This window comes from Streptopelia decaocto (genome assembly GCF_964273445.1).
Source record: "Streptopelia decaocto genome assembly, chromosome: 4".
NCBI classification, from domain to species: Eukaryota; Metazoa; Chordata; class Aves; order Columbiformes; family Columbidae; genus Streptopelia; species Streptopelia decaocto.
In genome coordinates, this window is record NC_138658.1 from 40,315,596 (window position 1) to 40,334,757 (window position 19,162).

The following is a 19,162-nucleotide window of genomic DNA, read 5'->3' on the forward strand; positions in this document are numbered from 1 at the left end:
AGCTTATGTGACACTTCTGAATGTAATAGAAGTAAATAACATATTTATTTAAAAATAAAAGACATTGAAAATTAATTTTAAAAAGAAAACTTTTTGAGTCAAAATGGGAAATGAAGAGTTCAAGGCTTGAGCAATACAATTTGGCCAATAACTATGGGTAGCAGTTACTAGCTAAAACTCCACTGGTGTAGAAATTGTGGGTACTGTTGACATTCCAGTGTCACATCAATATTTGGTCTTATGAAACTTGGAACATGTACGCATAGAATTGTGAGAATCATACCAACAGAATGATATAATAAAACTGGAACCTCAATATGCAATGTTTATTCATGAGAAATAGTTTTTTACATCTTCAGCATACTGCCGGTTTGGTCAATTTAATTACTCAGCTTGACTAAAGGTGGTCAAAGATGCTAAAAACTTGCTTACCAAGCATTTGTTGCTTCATAATCAGAAAATACTGCATATAATATAAAAACCAGTCCCAGCAGAGGATTATATATTCATATAACCTTATAAATTTTCAAGACAAAGCCAGTTAGTGGAAAACTACACCTGGAGAATGAAATTAATTCAGATTGTTGTTTTCAGCAGATGTGAAAGAGGCTCTCTGGCCAAACTGAAGCATACAACATTAAATGCCAGGTGGGAAAAGTGTAGAATTTGTTAACCATTTCTTTTATGTTTGCTTGTGTTTTTTGTTTGTTTGTTTTATAGTAATTAGTTTGTTAACCCTGCCTTCAGAAAAGGACTGAAAGAAATTTTTCTTAGTTTCCATCATGGCTAGTGACAGCCTTAAGAGCCATAAAAAGTTCTTAAGAGAAGCTGTTGGTGTTTTTGGTAATTAGCACTATGGTGTGATGAAACCAGAGCCAGGGCTGTCTACTTTATAGGTGTAGAAACAAGTTTCTTTTTCTTTCCCCTCCAGTAAGCCAAAACCCTTAGACAAGCTTGTGCCTCGGTGTTCATAGAACTGAGCTTTTGGTGTCTTCCATGCAGCAAAAAGACATAATGGTCCCTGAAATACCTTTATTTCTTTACATGATATCCCAAATATCTTCTAGTACCAGTTCCTCTTCCAATTTCCTGTATGAAATCAAATGGCCAGGAAGAAGCAGGACATGGAAGTGTTGAAGGTGCTACTGCCTATCCCAGCACGTGGGCTCATCATGTTGAAGGAAACATTAACCCTAAATCGGAGGCACTAGGTGTGAGCACTGCAACTCTCAGGACTTCATCTGCACTTCGGCCAAACCCAAGCTTTACCTTTTAATTTATATAAGCTGAAGTATGTCTGTTTATTTTACTTTTCTCTGTAGAATGTGCTAAATTTATGAATGGGATTACTTATGGAGTAAGAGATTTCTCATGTGTATAAGACAGTAGAGGTCAAAGATGCATAGCAGAAAATTGAAATGAAAATGGAAATTAGAGGAAGACAAATGGTGGAATGTGTTCTAGGTTACATTAAGCTATTCTCTATGTCTGTTTGCCTAAACTTATTGGTTTAAATTGTTTCCAGCTTCAGTTAAATTTTTCATTGAAGCAATTGAAGCTGTTTTTCACTGTTCTCTCCCCTGAAAAGTCTGACTTAATTTGGCTGTCATTACTCACAGAAAAAAATCCTAATCTATCAAAAGGAAAGGGATACATTTGACTGCTATTGTATGAAAGACAAGTATTAAGTGTCTCAGTTTATGATTACACATCGTGAGCATAAGGCTTAACTGCTTTAAACAAGTAGGGTTGTTTGATAATTAAACTGCCAGAACTGGGATTTTAAATAATTGATTTCCTACAAGAGAATTACTATTCTCATGTGCTACTTGCCTTGAGGGGTGACTCCCAATTCAGATAACTCTGTACTGGGGAGTTTCCTTGAAAGGAGAGAGAAATCATCCTTTAAGTTGTGGTGACTTCCACAGCCAGTTCCATAACCTCAAGGCTGCCATGGTCTGAAGCGCTGCTGTGCTCTGGTTCTACAGAATGAGACTGATTTACGGGTCTACACTTGCTTCACTGTCCTTTGAAACCCTAAGCCACAGGGTGGACTTTCTTAGAGGGTCAGGATATTGTTCATCTGCTTCATAGGGCTCAATAAAATCAAAACTAGGAAATCAGGTAATTTCTCTTTGCTATCTATGCTGAGGCCATTATGGACTCCAGTACTAACATTTTGATTAGCAATTTCAAGCACACAGAGAAATCTAAAATTCTTACAGAATATTTTGATTTCTTCTTCATTATACTGATACAGATAGAGCTATATTCCCATAGATTACAGAATATAGCTAGAATGCCTTATGGAAACTCTGACACAAATCCTCAAGGTATTAACTACCTGACTCTCACTGGTTTATTTAATGCATTTTTAATAGGCACTGTATGTGGAATCCTTCTAGATTTGAGAGATGTATAAAAGAAAATTTCCAAAATATGCCCTTCATTTCAACATTGTCTATCACCTGCTCTCATAATTTATGAATGCTGCTATTTGAACCAAATAATCAATTTTTTTATTCACAAATGAATAATCTTCCAGAGCTCTACCTTTTACAGTTCCAAATACTACTATAATTGTGACTAATATATCTGAGTGAAATCTAGATTTGTCTTTTGCATAATGTAGTCAAATAAGTCTTGCTTTATTTGTTCTAGCTCACTGTAGAATTTTAATATGGAAAGCTTATGGACTTTCCAAGAATATTGCTAAGACTAAATTCAAAGGCACCATGAGAAATATTGTTCTTGTGAAGAAATTTATTTTAAACTGATAACTATGGCAATTTTTATTCATGTCCATTAAAGATCTGTATTGACTTCTGGTGAAGTCACAAAAAATAGCACAAAAAGCAGATGCATTTACTAAAGTATATAGAAAAAAGATTTTGTTCATTAAGTTTCCAATAAACTGAAGGAAAAATGCAGAGTTGTTTGAACATGTTTTTACTAATGTTAGTAACTTCATACGTTGTAAGTGCTTAAAAACCAGTCAAGAGCAAAGCCCCATATTTGTAGATTCTATGCATGCACAGACTATCAGCCTCCCAATGGTAAGATTTCTCCCTTTTCAGGTTTCTACGGCTGTTGGTAACAGCTCCATTGCACGTAATACTGGAAAAGTTTTTGGCAGACAAAGGCATGGACTGGAATTTACTTTCTTGTAGTGAAAGCTGAATATGATCTTCTGTACCTAGAAATTTATCATGGATGTACTGGGCAGACCCACTTATGTGAAGGCTGAAGTGAGGAATGAAAATTAACAGGGGGACCTGCAGCAAAAGGAAGGCAGAACTTGGGAGAAGAGGGAACAATTTAAATAATTTCAGCAGGCGTTATAAGGGAGAGGTATACCTATCACGAAGAATAAGACCCAAGGGAATCCCGGCCTAAAAAATTCACCCATGTCTTGAAGAGCCACTTCACATTAATTATAATTTTGTAACTATAGCGGGCTGTTTATTTCATTGAATTTGTTATCACCACATAGGGAACTAGAGTATTTGGTTGTACAGTTAAGTGTGTCTTATCATTCTTCTCTCTCCTTCTAAGTGTGTCTTACCATTCCTGCCTCTCCCTCCATCCATGCCTCCCCTCCCCCTGCAACCAAAAAAAAAAAAAAGGAAAAAAAGAAGAATATTGTCAGGTGCTGAGTTATCAGGTATTCAGGTGCTAGTGGAATAGCATTAGTAGTTTCATATTTCATCATAACATCCTTGGTAAGTCAACCTAAAAAGGAATGCTGTAAAGCATATTTCAATACCTTTTCTATTCTGTTTCTTGGGTAAATGAAAAATATCCTTGGCTTTTATTCTACAGAATATTACATTTGCCTTACACATTTTGTCTTCAAAATACTTTGACTTCTTAATCTTGGTGCAATTTGTTAAATAGGTTGCTTGCAAAAGGCTAATTAAAAGCCCTTAGCAATTTTACCTTTTATATTTTAATTTTAATGTAGTACTGTGGAAAATAAAAGTTAAACTTAAAACTAACTCCACAACTGGAAGATAAAATTGAAAACTAAGCAGAAAATGGTTGTTTTGTGAACCAGATGAGTGCTGTAAAATCCAGAATAGTACAGAATACTAACAGTTTTATTTTGCAGTTTCTAAGATGAGTTTTCCCCTTGCAACCTATTATTTCTTAGTTTATCATAGCCAGAATTATTTATTTTTTAGTTAGAAAATTTCACAAAAAGTGAAGGATGACTTGGGGTTTTGTTATAGTGGTACAAAGGCAGTAAAATGTGGGGACTTGATGGATACAGATTGTTTGTCATAGTGGTCTTCTCAAATTTGCTCTCTCATTCTCACTGATGTATGAAAAGCTACTATGTTACAGAACATATTAATACGTTTAATTTTTACTGGTGAGATTTTCTAAAGTTGCTATCTCAGTCTCTGAAAAACATGCAACTTGATATGCTTTTTGATGCTGACTTGATTAGTATAATTAGTCAAGATGCCCTGTGGCATGTTAGTACTTTAGGGCATGTTAGTACTTTAGGGTAATATCATCTTAATAGCTTCTTTTAATTTGTTCACTAGCAGTAAGCATTACGGCTGCACTTCAGGTAACATATTTACTGTGAGTAAACTGATGGGGTTTCCTTAGCTTTTCTTTGCCTATCTGAAGATTTCAGACTGGACCGAAACCTGTTCAACTAATGATTTCAATATACCTTTGATGAAATTTCCCTAGTATAGAAACATGTGTTTAAATTTAAGTAAGCCCTTCAAATTGGTAACACATTTTCCATGCAGGTTACCAATGTCAATGCAAAATCAAAGTAGAAGGACCTTGAAATTCACACTGACATTTGAGAAATGTAAATATAGTTTGTGTAATCTGAAGGATTCCCCTGTATTTCCTCATGCTTAATAGCTGGAATTCTATAATTACTGAGATTATTTATGGTGAGGCCTCGTCTGTAGTCATGCATGTTCAGAATAAGAACATGTAGAAAATGGTGCAGAAATGGATCATAGAGGACTGGATAAGATAGCCAGTTCTGTGACAGGAGACAAGAAGAGTTTGATTTCTTTAAACCAGTAATACAAAGAACTTGTATTATGACTTGATTGATGATTTGATTGCTGTCTGTAAATTTATCAAAGGGTAAATATTAGAGGGAGAACACATTTTAAATCTAAGGAGAAGAACAGCCTTAATTATCAATAAATTTAGGCTGGACTGAAATGTCTCAACCTTTTTTTATCATGCTAATAAACATCGATCTTTTCACTGGCATGATTTATTATTGCAAATAAGTGGACTCTTATTTATTATATCTTTACATTATTACAGGTCTCAACTGTGGCAACGGTAGTGCATATATCTATGTTGTATGGCAGTTCAATTAATGAGTGAAAAAAAATTGCAACAGATTCCATGCTCCATCATCAACTGTAACTCATTAATCTGTACAAGATTTATCATAGCAGTTAAAGAGAAATTAACTGTGATTTAAATTTATCGCTGAGTACTTAACTTTAATTGACACATCAAATCTGTGTCAGAGTAACAAGATTTGACTAATGCCAAACATCCCTAAGAACATGTTTTTCTGTACTGAATAGCTGTAGGGTATTCATTAAAAGAAGGAATGTATATACCCTGTTGATTATGATAAAGAGTTTGTCTGACTCACAGAATCCTTCCTGATGATTTGTCTCTGGATAATCCCATAGGTGGAAGTTCTCTTTCCAGAACTGATTTTGGTAGTAAGAAGAGATTTCATGAATTTTTCAGAACCACAGGATTCCTCCTTCAGAAAGGAATGTGTTCATTGACGTGCCTTAGGGGAATGCTTTACTCTTGCAATTTTTCTTTCTAGACCTGTGACTTTTGCAATTTTGCTGTATAAGGGCAAGTATACACTTCCGTACACAAAGACACAGAAAACTTTCCTGTCTAGTCCTGCCTTAAGTTAGTTGGCTAAGTGCATAGTTGGTGATTAGGATCTCTAGATTTGAGCCCTTGCAGGCTGAGGATGAGCAGTAAGGCCTGTTTTGTTCCTGGATAAAAAAAGCTCTAATCCTAGTCTGAAAATGGTGGGTGCTCTCACCCCTCCATTAAGTAGGACAGGCCAGATGGCTTGGGGATTTGGATGAGGGCTAACTTGCCTTTGAACTCGGGAAGCTTTAGGAAATTACTTGAGCTATTCAGAAAAGATTGTTGATGGGTTTTGGATGAAGAGCTCTCTCTTTCTTTCTCCATGGATATATAAAAGCAGATTTTAAGGTGTTCATTAATATTTTAATCTTTCTGGTCTTTTTGTTTGTCTGTTTTGTGGTTCTGTTTGTTTTTGTTCATTTTTCTTACATTTCTGAACTACTAAGTATCCAGGTGGATGTCCTGTGAATAGTTTTGTCAAAGTGTTAAGTGTTGCCCAATTCCTTTGCAGAGTTTGTCTCCAATAACCGCCCAGCAATACTCATATTGAAGTCAATAGCACTAGAGCTTCCTTAGCAAAGAACTAGCTAGAATTAGGACTTCAAAACTGCTACCTGTAATATCAAGTGTCTCAGATTCCCTTACAAAATCAAAAATCAGAGTTCAGCAAATAAGTATATACACTATCTGTGCACCCAGTGCTCTTCCTAGGTGTATCACCTGCCTTCATAACCTTGAATTCTGAAGTAGTATGGTCTCTGTTAACACTTGGCCTGGGACAGATGAATGTCATTTGCTTTCTTCTGGGTTGGGTAATATCTCATTCACCATCACTGCTAATGGTTCGGAGGATGAGAATGGTTCTGTCACTATTCCAGTCTTTTCCTTACTGAAAGTATGGGGTCACTTACAGGATGTTTATTAGTACTGAGCTATCGGTCGTTGTCATTCAACCGTTAGCTAAAATGACATAGTCAGTAGTTTCTGTGAGGACTGCCCGACTTTTAGGTTCTGGCTCCCTTCTCTTTATTACAAAACATTCAAAATGTGTTGAATTCTACAACATGCTACAAAATCTACTTATTTTCTGTAGATTTTAGGACGGAAACATTGCAAAATGGACAGGTTTAGTTAATTTTGTTGTTGAGTTTTTTTCTGGTTCAGTGTCAGTAGCAATGGCTGGATTTTAGTTTCTGTGCTCAGAAATAATTGCCATACCAAAAGCCAAAGCTAGTTAATATCTAGGATGTTTACTCTTAAGAAATAATTAAACACAGTACTGACATACTGTATAATAACATTTGTCACAGCTCTTTCTGCATGTCCTGGAATATTTATTAATCGCAAATTGAATATGCTACTTCCATTGTTAATGGGAGTTGTGTGTTCCCAACTTCTAATGCCTTACACTGAAATCACATTTTTGCAACGTGTTCGATGTAATTGCTTTTTTAAGCTTTAGCCCAGGGGCTTTTAAAATGTTTGCACTTTCAAGCAGTAGTATAAGGGATTAGATTAAAATGGACATGACAATTACATGAACAATCATCATGCACTAAGCCTCTGTCTTTGTTGATCTTTGCCATGTTCTCAGTTGACAAAAGATTCTGTTGTTTTTTTTTTTTTTTTCTGCAGACAAATGATGTGTCCCTGAAGATGCTTTTGCTCTAACAACAGAAAGGATTTCTTGCTAAGTTGAAAAGTTGAGTTTTCCTGAGATTATTCATTTGTTCCTATTAATTTTTCTCTATATTTCTTCTATATATTCCACATTGTTATTAATACATTTTACATGTTAGCACTTAGAATATGACTGCTTTCAATGAGTGAGTGAACGGGCTAGTAGTAGAAACCTTTATTGAAAACATGTATTTGAAATTATCCTCTGTTTCTTGTCCTCAGGGAAATATAACCTAATTAGATCAAATAGGAATATGGGATGTCCATACTAACTTTCCCTGCAGCTTTTCTTGTGTTTGTAGGTAAACATGGCATTGTCTAGAATATAGTAAATAGGGTAAAATAAAAGGTAAAGCTGAACTAGCTCAAGTTCAGAAGTAGGGCCTGCTATCTTCAGCAGCTTGAAGACCTTCTAAAATTGGCTGTGGGAAGAGATGTTTCTCTAACTTTAGACAAACTTGATTAGATATTATTTGTCTTTAAATCTATTGATAGGCATGAAGGGCACCAAGTCTGCCAGGAAAATAATGTTGTTTTAGAAGTTCTACACTGATGCAATGGCAACAAATAAAAGTTAATGTTGACTCAAACTGTACCAGTATTGAGGAGAAAAAGAACAATTTCTTTGTCTACCCAAACACATCTAGTGGCATTTGAAAAGCCATGAGATATTCTGCCTTTTGGCTGCTGGTTCAAAAAAGATGCACGTCTCCTGCAATCCTATGCTATGTCTACCAGCCTATATAACCCAGGGACTCTTAGGGATTGCTAAGGCCATCTCTAAATAAACTAAATGCACTCAGGCAATGAAACAAAAATTGAACAGGCACAAACTCCATTCAGTATCCATTTGCTAACCTACTTCTTTCATGAATAAATTCATTTTATAGACCAGTTCATGTGGGTCTAGATGAGTGTCAAAGGAGAAAGAAGAAAGGTCAAGTTCCTGGGCTTCCACTACATCCATGATGAAGTGGAAGGAGAGGTTACTCATTGAAAAGTCAATCCTAACCTTGTTTTGATAGATCTCAAATACAGTGGTTTGTCATACTACAGTCATACCAGAACAGTAGTCAGAGGCACAAATCTGAAACATTTTCCCTACATTTTGTTAAACTGGGAAACAGCTCTGTCACACTGTCAGGTCTAGTATAAATATTTTAAAATTGCAGTAAAATTATAAAAAATGGATGAAAGACTTAACCAGTGTGGAGTATAAACATATATTTTTGCAAAGTCTGCAAATAAATAAATAAATAAATAAAGCATACATTCTATAAAGGCATGCAAATTTTTTAGTTTATATATTCAGTTTTTGGAAACTGTAGTTTAGCCAGTTTCATAATGTCCACAAAAATAAGGAAAAACATATTGCAAAACAGAGAACTAATAAAGACTGACTAGAAACATTAAATTTTCAGTGTTCTATCCCTTCAATCCTACTAGCAGTAAAGTAGCTAAAACGCATTCAATTTAAATCTATTAAAAAAGATACAACTAGAAAGAAGATTTTGAGAGATCCTACACACAATCTCTGACAAGAAATGCCTTGAGAAGGCAGTTGATTGTTTTATTCTGGGAAAGAAAGATATGGGATTAAATTTGCTCTTAGGGTTTGGTAATGTTTTGTAGAGGCGTGCAAGCTGGGAACTTTCCAAACTGTGGAGAAGGCTGTAGCTAGTGGAGCTGATTTTTGTTGGCTTCCTTGTGTTGAAAGCCATGAATGAAGTTGTTGAGAAAGCAAAACCTTCTGCAAGCTGAAACAGTGGAAGCAGGGGAGCAAAGAAGGCTGTGAGCTGGGATTACCTGCAGTTTGGAGAGGAGGAGGAAGGTGACAATCTGTAGATCTTTGTCTAGAGACACCTGTCTGGTGAATCTAGATGACAGGGTAGCACTTCCTGGCTGAGATGTTTAACTAGCTGAAGGAACAAAGGAAAGTGCTTTGGGAGTGAGGGAAGGTCCAGAACCCAATTTCTGTGCTGTTGGGGATGGCTGGGCCTGCTGAGTTCTACGTGAGAAGCAAGACAGATTCTGAAATCATAAAGGTTACTTTGTGCTGTTGAAGAATAACTGTCTCAGAGATACTGAATTTTACTGTTGTGTAAATTTGCATTAGAATCTGGAAGGATTTGGCAGAGGGAGGGGGAGGAAAGGAAAAGGGGAGGGGAGATCTGGCACCATTGTTGTGATGCCGGTAATGACACAGGGAAGTGCAGGTCAGTGAAAAATGCATATCAGCACACACTTTGCTGTGATTGTATTGGCTTTTAAAGAACAATCATGCCTGAATCAAAGTCTTGTAATACCTCTTGTTCCACCAGCTGTTAGCAACCACATTTGATAGTATGATATGTATTCTCTTTGGAGAAAAAAAATAGCCTATGTAGAAAATATTCTTGCACATTCTTTTAATAAATTGTATGATTTTACTTTATAATTTTAAAGTGTTATAAAATATTTGCCATTTTTTTTGAAAATGATTAAGGATATGTGTTTGCAGTGTGCACAGGATGTACTAAAATCTGAGTATACAACCCTTCCATACAGAGTGATTACTTTGGCTATTGTAGTTAAAAATCCACACCCAGAGTGCATGAAGTATCAAGTATTCCGAATAGAATGAAGCCATGAGAGAAGAACTGGGTTTTTAAATGATGCCAAAATAACTCAAATTTATTCAAGGAAATGATTTCCAGGTTCATGCTTCATGTAAAACGTCTGCACTGGACAGCTTTTCCAGCACATATTTACCAGATTTGAGAGCAGAATTAGGAACAAAGACAATCTGAAAATCCTTCTTTTACTTGATCCAGGTTAATTTTACAGTTATTCTGAAGTCAACTATAGCTTTTGTTCCTGTAAATGAAGTGTTAGTAAATTGCAGGTTCCTGCAAAAATGAAGGAGAAAGGCTGTATTCTTACGGTGATAGATGGAAATTTATGGACTTACCTCCTACGAACATTAATGAGAGTTGAGGACAAAATCCCCATGTATTATGATGAGATTAATTTCTATTGCTTAAATATGCATCATCAGGTAGCTACATGAAAGATACTTGAAAAATTATTTGTTTTGGCCTAGTCTTTTTTTTTTTTTTTTTTAATACAATGTCTTTACATGGGTATCTGTGTCCTTATTAATTAAAGAAATATCATGACGGATACATGATCATAACCTAGATGGCGAGAATATTGTATGATTGCAACAACATATAAAACTTTATGAACAGCATGCCTCATACAATGTGAACAGAGATATGTAGTGATGTCACAATCTTATTTTCACAGATCCTCAGATTTTCTACAATAGTGACTGAGTAGATCTCCGCTTGCAATTTAGTTATTGTCACAGCTTTTTCTAGGTAAAGCTGTAATTGCTATAGCAGGATATGGACCTGATGGCTGCTATTCAAACAAGTTGAAAAGACTAATTTAAAAATGTAAAGAAAGAAAGAAAATGCTGGAGGGAATGGTGGAATGCCATAGGCTTTCACAATGCTGTGTAAGTCATGGCTTTTCCTTTAAGTGAAAAAGACCAGTCAGAGAAAGAAGAATAAAAGGAAGGAAGCATAGGTAAGTGGTAATAGGAGATGTGAACTCCTTGTCACCTTTTCCAGGACAACATCAGATGGGTGTAGGTAAACACAGGACATAAAAAATTTGGCTAAAGGTTAAATCTCCCTTGGAATAAGGAGATAAAAGATTCTGCAAGAACTTTTAATAAGGGCTGGCATCTAAAGAAGCCATTTGGGTTTTAGGCAGAGTTAGAAGAGGTGTTGAATATGATTATAAAGCAGAATTGCAAGGCAAAACAGAATAAAAGTGTGGTCTTTTTGCAAAAACATATGTCTTTAAAGCAGAATCTAGGAACATAATACAGCAGAAGGTTTGCACAATGAAATATTAAACTTCCCATTTCAGTTGTTCTGATTTGTAAACTGGATTAATTGTTGTGGATGTGGTGCATAATTTATTTCAATATTTTTTGGAAGCAAAGGCTTAAGGGGACAGAAGAAGAAGCCTGCCGCAGGCTTCTGCAAAGGCCGTCAGCTCCAGCAAAGGCAAAGCTTCTTATGATTTTTAAAAATCAATTTAATAAGCTATTTTTGCTAGTCCAAAGCTAAACCAATCATAATAGCCAAAACTATGTTCTTCAGTTACAAAGCCCATTTGCTGCCCAAATTCCTGGAATTTACTTCTGGAATGATCCAATCCAAACACTGTTTATAATTTTTTTTTTGGTGAATCATTTATAAATCATCAAAAGAATAAAAAAGGAAAAATTGACATCTGCTTTACTTTTTCGGAGTCATAAATGGAGCCCAAAAGGCTGGAGTTATTTCCTGAGAAAAAAACTCCAGTATAGATGCCAGGAAAGAATACAAATCTATTCTCATCTTACAACACAGAAAGAGAAGGTTAGGAAAAGGTATGGATTAGTACAATCATTCTCATAAGCTTCCCACAGGCCAGCAGATAAATGCAGTGAGATTATTTTTCCTCATTTCTGGCTTGTTGTATAAGTTTCAGTGCTAGGAGGTAACCAGATTCCCACAGATTTGGAAATTCAGATATTTGGTACCTGATAACCATTAGGTGCAGTATCTTCTGTACTAGTCTTTTCTATGTGTAGCATCTCCCAACTCATCCATCTGCTGCACCATCTCTTACAGTCTACCAACAAATTGGATTTTTGACCCTTGTGTTTTTATGCACAGCTCTAACTGATCTAATTCTTAATAGGCACCCAAAAACACCTCTTCTCCTCAACACCCACTAGCGACATGCATTATGTACCCGTAATCAGCTGTTGTGAGTGGTTGGTACCTCACCACACCTTGTAACTCAGTGAGACAGATGGCAGTCAGCTGTGCTGCCTTTGTCTAACACTTCCTTGTCCCTCTCCGCTTCATCATGCTGTTGCGTCATTGTAATACCAGCCAGGGTTTTATCTAGATTTCTTCCACCACACAGTATCTGAATTCCAAGATTCCCTTCTATAAAGTTTTCCTAAACTGAAAGTTTCAGAGCAGAACTGCACAATATGATGTTTTCCATTGCTGCTTATAAAGCCAACTTTTTACTTTGAAAACAAATGATGCTATTTCTTTACTACCTCATACACTGTAGGCATCACAATGTGTTTTTTCAAGAACAGTTTGGTTGCATTCTATACAATTTCCATACAATATGGAGAATAGATGCTGTATCTGGGGAGGGTGATATGATGTTGTCTGCTTAGAATGCAGATTCAGCAGGGGAATTTGCATGGGTTAATCTGGTTATGTTACAAACTGGAGAACTGCAGAACTGCTAGAATTTGGAAAACCTCTGTCTACTCCTGTCTACACCTGCTTCTCAGGCTTAGCATGGCAGAGGTAAGTTTATGATAAAATAAAGGATATTAAATAATCCACCTTCCAAACTCATACAAGAGCAGTTTGTTGGACTTCTCTGTGACTTGATAGGAGGGAATGAATTGACAAATAGGGAAAGATTTTTTTTTTTTTTTTTTAATTTTGAAACTGTAAAGTGGCCTTTATTGCATGTTCACTCACCTGAGATAAAAAAATGTGCAGTGTAGCTATTTCTGCCCATCGCTTCAGTATTAACACACGGCTATATCCATTATACAGAATTTTTCAACATATTGTTACCAAAGGAGGGCATGTATTTCCTTGTGTTTGAGAAGATCAACTGAGAAAAATATTTGGTGAAAATCTTTATCATTAAGCTTTGCAACGTGTACAAATGAGCACTCCTTTCAAATTCTCTATTTAAAGACAACCTAGAATACATAGAATAGAGCATAAACAGAAATGCGCACTTGAAGAAAAATTAAGCTAATGAAATTAAAAAGCTGTGACTTGTGAGAGTAATTATGGTGGCTTAAAAATGGGTTAATGTGGGTTAAAAGCACATTTTATTTGTAAATGTAAGATAATGTCATTAGTGCTGGGAGCACAGAAAATTCTATCATCTGCTTCCTAAAAACATTCAAGATAACACAGTTCTTTTCAGGCTGAATTAAGAAATGCCCATCAGCAAAAATGTCACAGGAACAAATAACAGACATATGCTTTTTAATGTATTCATTGTCTGCGCTGTTGTCATTTGCCACTAGGTCTCTCGGTGAGTGTTTCTTTCAATGCACTTTTAGCACATGTATTATGCTAAGCATATTAATACATACTTAGTAAATACTGCTGTAGATCTACATTAAGATCAAAGTGTTGTTCCTGATTTTTAAGACTCAAAAAACCTTCAGGAAGTTGGTCAAATATATTTACTAGAATAACAGGAGACTTTTTTGGTATGGCCCACTATCTACCCATAGCCTAACTATTCTGTATCCTTTGCTTCATGTGTTCAGTATTTTGTCTCTGAACATTTGTAGCTGAAAATGTAGGCATTGATATTATTCTCACCCTGTAAGACCGCATAAGCTTTGTTTTCTTTTTTTGGTAACTGTCAACAATAAATGTGACAGTGACGCTGCTCTTAAGAATCAGGTAATCTCTGAGCATTAGGACATAGAGTGCAAATACACAGCTTGAGCTACAAAGAGAAACTCTGTAAGGAACTTTTGAGGATGTTGTGATAAAGCCTGAAATACTAGTTCCAGTGCACCGGTAAGAAAATTATCTGGTTTTCTGTAGGACGTAGTTCCCATCTTGGCAATACGCATTTAACTTTACATGACCAAGCAATCTTATTAATAGCTCAGATTTTTAAGGTTAAGTGTGCTTAGGTACTTTGCTATTTATCATAAATAAAAAACCTCAGATGTTAATGTAATTAAGTTACATTAATTTCATATCATGAAATAGTCATTTTACTCTCCTGCTATTCTTCAAGATTTCTAAATCCTTATGTGAAAAATAATAGTAGCAACATGTCAGAAATGAAAGACTGTACCAAAGTTTTACGTTATATGTGTGAAACAACAAGAGTTTTACTTGGCTTGAGGATGAGTGTGAAATCCTCACTTTGTGAACATTGAGACATCTACAGATCTACTAACATTCAGCTCAACAACATAGAGAGATTGTCAAGGCTGGACTCTAAGTGATGCTGATGATGAAAGCTTTTTTTAAGGCAGTTTTAAATGAAGTGATTTTTTTTCTGCCTCCTCAGAACATATGTGACGTAGTTAGGTTCCTCATATGATCACTTAAACTTACTGGAATCACAGCTTCCTAGCAAGAGGCAGCATGTCTTTTTCCCACTATGAACAATCACATTTTGTCTTTTGAGACAAAGAAAGGGAATATCAACTAACTGTAACCCATACTCAGAAGTTGAAAGAAATGCTAAAAAAAAAAAAAAAAAAAAGAACAAACCAATTTACAGATTTAATAAGCTGTAAGCCAAACTAACCTGCTTCTTTGGTTTGGCTGTCTCTCCTGATCCGTTACACCCCTCTGTAAAACCCTAAACAGGCCTGGATGAACGATAAGAGAATCTCTTTGCCTGAAAGCTGGTTCCTGCTGTACACCATAAGCCCCAATTGCACATCGAAGGCCTTCTCTTCCCTACTGAGAACTAGAAATTCCAGTAATGCAAAGTTGGCACTGGGCCGTTTTACAGCTGATCTTGTTTTTTTTAACCCATTATTTTTCTGTAACTGTTTGCTTTGCTGTACATAACCGCAGCAGCAGAGGGTGCTCAAAGATTTTGGTTATAAGTAAGAGAACCAGAGCAACAGCGAGACTGACAGTGCCAAGAATGATCACAGTGACAGTGAAGGATGTGACTTGATGTACTTGGACTTCTTTAAAGCTGATAGATTATATGTATATCCTGTTATTCAGTTCATAGTTTTAAATACCAGTGAGTACCACTCAGTAGCCAGGTTTTAATTTGCACTTGTTTTTTTCCTTAAGCTCTTGTTTATAGTTTGAAAAAAAAAAAAAAATCATCAAGAATATAAAAGTACTTTTTTGAATGCATATAAGCAATAGAACGAAAAATCCCATGGTTCTGACCAGGTTTGGTATTTTCTATAACATACTACCTGGAACTATTTGTTGCAGATCATGTCGTAGTCTATCTCAACTGTTCTAATTGGCTTTAAAGGCAACACAGAACAGAATGTGATTTAATTGTAAGACTGAAGTATTATATTAATTGCTAAGTTTTACTGAAAAGAAATGTTTATAATTCTCTCTTTTTTTTGGATAGAAGATAGACTTGAGACATGAACTCAGGCATCCTCTTTCCAAATTCAGGGCAATTTTTTCAAGGGTAGCAACTCCAGTTTTCCAAATATCCTTTTTATAGTGAAGTAATTGCCGAATTTTTGCATTTTACTGACGCTGTGATCTGTCTTCTGCTTTGCACTAGATTCACCCATCCAGACATTAAAAAGTAGCTGTGGAGCACTATTCTAATCCTGTGGGAATTGCTTAATCCTCTGATTGAACCTGAATAAATCTCCTTGGATGCCATGACAATCTGTTTGGGATTTGCAATCTGGCAAGGCACCCAAATACAAATTAAAGTGACTTTTATACCTGAAAAAGATCATCTGCCTCTCAGTAAATTCTACCGCTATGTTCCAAGGTGAGTGAAGATCAGGCAGCTGTGAACATCACTTTGGAGATATGGGGCATAAATATTTGACTTCATGAATTTGTTATTGATTTCCTAACTAGGGTTCCTCAGTTACATGGAAAGATCTCATTTTTTCCTCTTACTGGTAATTCAGAAGGATGGCTTTCGCTCAGTGGTGGTTTGTGGTTTTCTTTTTTTTGGTTTGTTTTTTTTTCTGTTTGTTTGGGTGGGGTTTTTTTGTTTGGTTGGTTTTGCTTAGTTGGTGTTTGGGTTTTTTTTGGCTATAACTGTACCAGTTATTTTTAGTCTACGTTCTGACATTCCAAGTATGTGTACTGACCCCTGAAATTGTTGGGATTTCAGAGTATTTACTTTTTTTTTTTTAATGAACTCACACAGTTCTTTCATCTCTGTGTATTTTAATCCTCTCTGTCCCCAAGTACTATGTAAATGTTTTAAAATGTGTTTATTTGCCTTTCTTCAAAATATATTGGGCACTTGTATGGAGAAAGAATGCTTATCTCTTCTGTCTCACCCAATTTAAAGGAGTAAATCTGTGCTCCAAGTTATCAGCATATATGTTTCACCCGTTAAATAAGTTTATCCAAGTTATTTTTGTTGGACCACAGTTCAACATCTAAACAAACAAAAAACCTCTTGGCTTTATTTTTACTGATGTGTTTGATGCTATAATGATGAATTTTCTGTTAGAAAAAGTCAATTGCCAAATTAAATGTTCTGACTTTGTGTTTTCAGAACTGGATTTAATTCTTCATTTAGGTCCAGGTAAAGAGAAGCCTTAGATAACCGTTGATCTCATTGAACATATTTAACTTGAACTTTAGACATTGTTTGAGGTAAAATATCTTACCATGGTTGTCTCTGCAATGGATCCAAAGCTGTTGATAAATATGTTGCATGTGACATTAACTGGAGGGCCTGCAAAAGATGAAAAAACATCAGTCCCTGTTCCAAAATCATTGCTTATTGAGTGACTGTAAAATATAAACTATTATGAAACAATGCTTATTGACTTAGGAGGAAGTAGTGCTACATTCACAAATCATTTAATGCAAAATTAAATTGAATGGTTTCTAATAACTTTCCTTTTGATTTTTCTCAAAGGTACTCTACTTGACTAGCCAGTTCTAGCAATAAAACAAACAAAAAAAATCAAAACCAAAAAACAACAAAAAAAATCATGAAAACCACAGAATCAGAAAAAGTTAACTATTATAAACTTGCACAGATGATTCTACTCAAAAAAAACAACACCCCATTTGAAATACATAGTAAAAAATATTTTTACATGCATTTTAGTGAGCAATATATGTTACTTCGTACAACAATTAGGGGAAAAAGTGACCTTTTTCACTCAAGACCACTGCTTTTAATGCTATCGGTCATCACTGGTAACAGAAACACATTATTGCTGCTCTTATCTCTACTACTTACAGGAAAATGTGGATAGGGAAGAATGGCTTAGATTATATTCTTATTTCTCTTAAATCAAAAAAATGATTAAGAATCCATTTAAACTGAATTTTCTGTTACCATGGGTCTTCAGTCAAATGTTGTTCTGTCTTATCTTGCATTTGTGAAGCATCAGTAGTGGCAGAGCAGTCATGATAACTGAACAATGAATCATCTTTTAATGGAAAGGGTTTGAAATTATTTCTCTGAATGTCTCTGTAAAAATGGCATTCTGGTAGAGTATGCTAATTTCTCCATTTTTTTTTTTTCTGACAGCTGTCAGTCTGTGTACAGCAGAAACAAAGTTTTTCCATCACGTTTTGCTGTCACCATCCTGACCTTGATATTCTTATATCAGTAATACATTTCAGCACTGGAGAACCTAATTTCTTTCTGTATGTATTATCAGTCACTAATAATGAAAGATCTATACCAGGAATTTGAGGACTAGTCTTACAAACCCTTATGTAATATTTATTATTCAGGGTCGCTGAAGTAAGAAGCTGCTCTGCCAGAGCTGGTGGTTTGCAACTAGCAAAATCTAATGTGACCAATGAACTTAATATTAAATACTTGAAGAATCAGAACGGCCATTACAAATTCTGTCAACAGGACACAACTTGGAACACCCAGTTTTCTTTCCTCAAGGCAATATTTGCTTTGAAGTACTATATGGCAATTGCAACAAAAAATCAGCGCATGTACTTCAGTCATTATACACAAGACCACAGCTATGGAGCAGAATTCCCAGGTAAGGAGGTATCACTCTGCAATCACTTGGACACTATTTTCTTCACTTTTTAAAATTTGGCTAATTGATTAATTTGATTAATTATTTAGAGCTGCTGAGCATATCCAGTATTTCTTAGAAACCAGTAAAAGCTAACATTGACAACTCCTGACAAGGATCAAGAGAAAAAGCAAAAGCAGGGGAGAAGAACAAAGGCAGTCACTAAAAACTGTCAGGGAGGAAATTGTATTTCCTGACTATGTTTGATAATTTATTTGCAAGGCAGCTTTCCTTTCAAACCCTTTCATGTTGTAGTACTTGTCAGCATTTCAAATTTGGTATGATACTGTCTTGTTTAAAATAGTATTATGCTTTAAAGTGTAAGTTTGCTATATCAACATAGTCGTTTTTATAAAGAAAAGCCCTAAATCACTACAGTGTTGATGCTTAATTTCAAAAGCATCCTTACAAAAACATAGTTAACAACAGCTTGTTAAAAGGAACATGAAGGGATAAGTTAAAAACACCTTTCAAACAGTTTAGAGATTACTCGAAGATACTGTGCTGAGAGTAAAAGGAACTTCCCAAAACATGGTCAAAAAAAAAGAAGAAATGAAGCTGTTAAAACTGGAAGTCATATTCAAACACAGGAACTCAGGCAAGTTGAATGTAAATTAAAGACAGAGGGGAAAAAATAGAGCTGAAATTTGCTAGAGGCAGAAAAGCTAACAATGATAACAACCTGCAAGGCGTTAAAAGTAGAATCCTGCCAAGATCTGGAAGGTGAAGTCAAAAGATTATGATTAAGATATGAAAGTAGCC

General features: G+C 35.5%; 1 protein-coding gene across 2 annotated transcripts in view; it reads right to left on the minus strand.

The window, feature by feature from the left end:
• The window catches only part of GLRA3 (glycine receptor alpha 3), a gene marked incomplete at both ends in the record, with an annotated part of 80,892 nt that overhangs the window by 37,235 nt on the left and 24,495 nt on the right, over positions 1-19,162 (minus strand). For both annotated transcript variants that reach the window (XM_082051229.1, XM_082051228.1), the window contains one exon: positions 17,009-17,076. In XM_082051229.1, coding sequence (XP_081907355.1) covers positions 17,009-17,076 — 68 coding nt within the window. The remainder of the gene's footprint in view (positions 1-17,008; positions 17,077-19,162) is intronic.